This window comes from Cebidichthys violaceus, unplaced genomic scaffold (assembly GCF_023349555.1).
Source record: "Cebidichthys violaceus isolate CVI_PGR_0920_01 unplaced genomic scaffold, fCebVio1.0.p SCAF_60, whole genome shotgun sequence".
Taxonomy (NCBI): Eukaryota; Metazoa; Chordata; class Actinopteri; order Perciformes; family Stichaeidae; genus Cebidichthys; species Cebidichthys violaceus.
Window position 1 is genome coordinate 460,001 of NW_027176817.1, and position 5,000 is coordinate 465,000.

Consider the following 5,000-nt stretch of genomic DNA (forward strand, 5'->3'; position numbering starts at 1 on the left):
TCCTGTACATCTATCAAATAAACCGGTGTATTCATGCCGTGAAGCGAACGAGTAGGTTTTGTAAATTAACTGGTGGAATTAGTAAAGAGATTATTGGAGCTAGCGTTAGCTTCATGTTCAGCATTAGCTTTTTGCGACACTTCTGCACATTTAACGTTTGCTTTCAAAGAAGAACGGCGGAGCTTATACTCTGCTCTTTCGGTAGCACGACGTTTAAAGGAACCACACTGTTCCCACTAATACACACATTCTGGATATAATAGTAGTGGCGTGCAGGCGCTGAGGTAGTCGCTGTTTCACCGGGTGTCGATGCTACACCGTGGGCTAAAGCTCTCACTAACCTCCTGTGGTAAACAAAAGTCAATGTGTGTTTGTATCTGCACACCACCTCATGTGCAGCATCCAGGGTTCTAACATGGTGTGATGTTATGTTTATAATGTGCAAACTAACTCTTCTGTCACACGTCATGTTAATTATGTTGTTCTAAAGATCATTTATGAATATATGCATGATCAAAGCAGTGGGTCGTTAACACCGACAACATTTATTTACAACATAATTGCACACTTCTAATGTCTTTAGGAGGTTGTAGTAGCCGCAGCTGATGGAGGCTCATGCACCTGTTCATGTTTCAGGTTCACACTTACAGACATTGGGTGGATTACTTGCATGCAGAGTTTAGCTGCCGTCGACGTCTAAAGTTTTAACTCGCTGCGTCTTGAGTATACATCTGGTGACGCGCCGCAGGTGTGACAGGAAGTAGCCGGTTGCTCGGCGTGACCGTTTCCTGTCCCGTGTTTCTCAGGTGACACGCGGTATGTTTGGTGCTAACCGGAAGAAGTTTATGGAGGGAGGTGTAGAGAGCGACTACGCGGACGACTCCAGCCTCTACTACACCCAACAGTCCATGTTCCCTCCACACCGCCCGGACAAAGATGTGAGTGCTGCGCTCTTCTTCTGCGGTTTAATGTTTCATGTTCTACTTAAACAGAGGAAGGTGATCGGTCCTCCTGCAGGAGAACGTTGCAAACTGTGCTCAGTAATGTTGTTATGGGATGTACAGTCATACTATGCATTTAAATAAAGGTGCTTCATGCACCTTTATTTAAAAAGTAATGCAGAATAATAAATCATGTTTCTTGTTTCAACCGTTCAGCTGCATTCACTAAAATCTCTCTCTCTGACTCTGTCGCTCTCTCTCTGTCTCTCTCTCTGTCTCTCTCTTTCTCTATCTCTCTGTTTCTGTCTCTCTCTGTCTCTGTTATATTTCTCAAAATAATAAATAAAGGACTGTTTTTTATTCTTATAGTAGCTGAGTTCCTCCAGATGTTCACACCTGTGCAGATGTGGGTCTTTTTAAGTTGTTCATTAACGAGCGATGACGTCGTGTTTGTGCTTCCTGTCTCCTCAGATGCTGACGTCTTCCTCTGCTTCCTCGACGGGTCAACTGTCGCAGCTTGGAGCCAGTTTATATGGCCCACAGAGTGAGTTCAACACACACACACACACACACACGTGTACTTTATTACTCTATTACTTCTATTAGTGTGTCGCTGAAATCCCCCCCCCCCTCCAGGTGCTTTGGGCTTTCCCATGCGAGGTATGAACAGCAGTGCAGCGCCTCAGTTAAGCAGAAGTGGTTTGAACCAATCTACCAACCAGCTCCCCAGTCACCCCAGTACAGCCAACACTGGAACCATGCACACGCCTCCCTCACCGAGCAGGTATACACACACACACACACACACACACACTCATGTTCTACTTCCTGTTGTCATCGTGTCGTTCGTTTGTGGTTCTGTCTTCAGGGGGATTCTACCGATGAGCACCCGAGGCGTGCTGAACCACAGCCAGCAGGTGGGGGGGCCGACGGGTGGAGTGATGGGGGGGGTGGGAGTGGAGAGGGGGGGAGGAGGGGGGAGGAGCGGCATGGGGAGCCCCAACCGGTCGTCGCCCAGCATCATCGGGATGCCCAAGCAGCAGCAAGCGCGGCAGCCTTTTACCATCAACAGGTACGTTCACACCTGCAGCGCCTCACTCTGGGCTCCACTCGTCACCTCTGACTGTGTGTGTGTGTGTGTGTGTGTGTGTGTGTGTGTGGGGGGGGGGGGGGTCTTTTAGGGTCTCGGTTGTGAGAGTAATCCAGCGTGTCTCTGTGTGTCAGTATGTCAGGTTTTGGTGTGAACAGGAATCCAGGCTACAACATGAACAACTCTTTATCCAACAACATCTTCAACGGCACAGGTACAGAGAGTCACACTCAGTTGAACAATGTTGAACTGTTGGCTTCAGTGGCTGAACGTTGACCTGCTTGTTAGCTTGTTAGCTTGTTAGCTTGTTCTGTCTCCACCTCTGGGTGTGTTTCAGTTATTATCTCCACCTCTAACCCTCTGAACCCCACGGTGAACATTGAGAAGCATGTTTTCTGTCAACAAACCGTTCATCACAGGCAGAGAGAGGGGAGAGGGGAGAGGGGAGGGGAGAGGGGAGGAGAGAGAGGGGAGGGGAGAGAGATGGAGAGGAGAGAGGGGAGGGGAGAGGAGGGAGAGGGGAGAGAGGGGAGGGGAGAGGAGAGGGGAGAGAGGGGAGGGGAGGGGAGAGGAGAGGAGAGAGAGGGGAGAGGAGAGGGGAGGGGAGGGGAGAGGAGAGAGAGGGGAGGGGAGAGAGATGGAGAGGAGGGAGGGGAGAGGAGGGAGAGGGGAGAGAGGGGAGGGGAGAGGAGAGGAGAGGAGAGAGAGGGGACGGGAGAGAGATGGAGAGGAGAGAGGGGAGGGGAGAGAGGAGGAGAAGCTGTTGGAGCTCAAACATGTTGTGAGTTTCTCTTTCTGTTCGTCAGACGGCAGTGAGAATGTGACGGGGTTGGACTTGTCGGACTTCCCGGCGTTAGCGGACAGGAGTCGGAGGGACGGAGGTTCGAATCCCACACCGCTGCTCAACCCACTGGCCGGTCGAGCCCCGTACGGTAAGACAGACCAGAATGTGTGTGTGTGAATTAAACTGCTATAAAAGATGATAATGTTCTTATGAGCTCTTTCTCTTATTACTCCTACTTATTTCATAAATAAATTCTACATTTCTATTAATTATCTTGCCTGGAAGTCCATTCAGTCGTCGTTCCGGAGCTTTCAACCAAACGATGAGGTCTTCCTCAGAAAGATGGAGTTAGTTGTAGATGTTCTATTATGTCATCAGCTTTATGAATGACATGTGTGGCTCTGCAGTCAAAGTGGTGGAATATTGTATTCATTAATAATGTCCAGCTCAAAAAAAAAAATATAATCTAACTCTTTTCTCTCTCTCTCTCTCTCTCTCTCTCTCTCTCTCTCTCTCTCTCCCCCCCCCCTCCCAAACCTCCATTTTGTTTTCCCAGTTGGCATGGTAACCAAGCCGTCCAATGAGCAGTCTCAGGACTTCTCGATCCACAACGAGGACTTCCCAGCTCTCCCGGGTCCCAACTACCAATCGAAAGACTCCACCAGCACCAACGAGGACAGCAAAACGGTTAGAGGCCCTTATTGTGAAAATTTCAAATTTCCAAAAAAAGCAAAAGAAAAGTCCTTTGTTCTGTGTTCTCATTGTTCTCTGATGTCACAGTGATTTAAATAATGCTGACCTGCTGTTTTGTTTTTTTTCATCACGGTGTCCTTTTTCCTCACTTATGCAGCGCTCTCACGTCCTGACTCGTCCCATTTTTTCGGATTGTTTTTTCCCTCCGTTTTTGTCCAATCAGAATCTGAACTCGTCGGGAAAGCCCGCCTCCAACTCGGACGGCCCAAAGTTCCCCGGCGACAAGAGCTCCGCCCCTAGCAACAACAACCAGCAGAAGAAAGGGATCCAGGTGCTCTCCGACGGTGAGTGTGTTCGGCAGAGTCCACCGGGTAGAGAGTTAGGAGGAGGAGGAGGAAGAGGAGGTCTGAAGCTCTTCTTCTTCTTCGCGTCTCTCGTTGCAGGACGGGTGACCAACATCCCCATCGGCATGGTAACGGACCAGTTCGGGATGATTGGCCTGCTGACGTTCATCAGAGCGGCGGAGACGGACCCGGGGATGGTTCACCTGGCTCTGGGCTCTGACCTCACCACACTGGGCCTCAACCTCAACTCACCTGAGTATGACCAACACACACACACACAGAGACACACACATACAGAGACACACACACACACACAGCGTAGAGTGTAACATTTATTTTTATGATAAACACTTGAAGTAGAACAAAATGTAAACTCTACTTTGTTTCGTTTAATTTTGACCTTTTTACTTCAGAGTTCTTTTAAAGAAAAGCTCGTAGAAGTCTTTAAAATTGTTCTGAATAAACGATCAGACAGCGTGATGATGACATCATTAATCTAATCGCCGCCCTGCTTTCTGTCTCTCAGGAATCTCTACCCTAAGTTTGCGTCTCCGTGGGCGTCGGCTCCGTGTCGACCGCAGGACATTGGTGAGTTTATTTAAGGTTTGTTCTGGATGTTTATGGAGGGAAATATTTAATTCATCGTTAATCTGATGACTACATGTTGTTCTGTGTTTTAGTGGCTCAGATTAAAGACTGCAGTAATAGTTTAGAGCATTTAAAGGATCTTATTTGACCTTTTTATTGTATTCTTTAATAGTTTTCTGAGAGAAAAACATGTTTTTTGCTCCTCTTCCTGCAGACTTCCACGTCCCGTCAGAGTATTTAACCAACATCCACATAAGGGACAAGGTGAGCTGTTATTCATGAATAAATGGAGTGAGACGTCCTGACTTAAATACAGAGGACTAACTGAAGGAGTGAGACGTCCTGACTTAAATACAGAGGACTAACTGAAGGAGTGAGACGTCCTGACTTAAATAAAGAGGACTAACTGAAGGAGTGAGACGTCCGGACTTAAATACAGAGGACTAACTGAAGGAGTGAGACGTCCGGACTTAAATACAGAGGACTAACTGAAGGAGTGAGACGTCCGGACTTAAATACAGAGGACTAACTGAAGGAGTGAGACGTCCTGACTTAAATAC

The 5,000-nt window shown here is 47.9% G+C and overlaps 1 protein-coding gene across 2 annotated transcripts in view; it reads left to right on the forward strand.

Annotated features, from left to right (window-relative positions):
- LOC137889952 (CCR4-NOT transcription complex subunit 2-like) overlaps positions 1 to 5,000 on the forward strand; it is a 12,109-nt gene that overhangs the window by 631 nt on the left and 6,478 nt on the right. Inside the window, exons 2-12 of one of the 2 annotated variants that reach the window (XM_068734005.1) lie at positions 807 to 938; positions 1,413 to 1,485; positions 1,578 to 1,725; positions 1,810 to 2,013; positions 2,166 to 2,245; positions 2,838 to 2,963; positions 3,372 to 3,502; positions 3,666 to 3,852; positions 3,952 to 4,108; positions 4,379 to 4,440; positions 4,655 to 4,704. In XM_068734005.1, the coding sequence (XP_068590106.1) occupies positions 819 to 938; positions 1,413 to 1,485; positions 1,578 to 1,725; positions 1,810 to 2,013; positions 2,166 to 2,245; positions 2,838 to 2,963; positions 3,372 to 3,502; positions 3,666 to 3,852; positions 3,952 to 4,108; positions 4,379 to 4,440; positions 4,655 to 4,704 (1,338 nt within the window). In that variant the 5' untranslated portion in view covers positions 807 to 818. The remainder of the gene's footprint in view (positions 1 to 806; positions 939 to 1,412; positions 1,486 to 1,577; positions 1,726 to 1,809; positions 2,014 to 2,165; positions 2,246 to 2,837; positions 2,964 to 3,371; positions 3,503 to 3,665; positions 3,853 to 3,951; positions 4,109 to 4,378; positions 4,441 to 4,654; positions 4,705 to 5,000) is intronic. The other variant, XM_068734006.1, reaches the window with a different exon arrangement.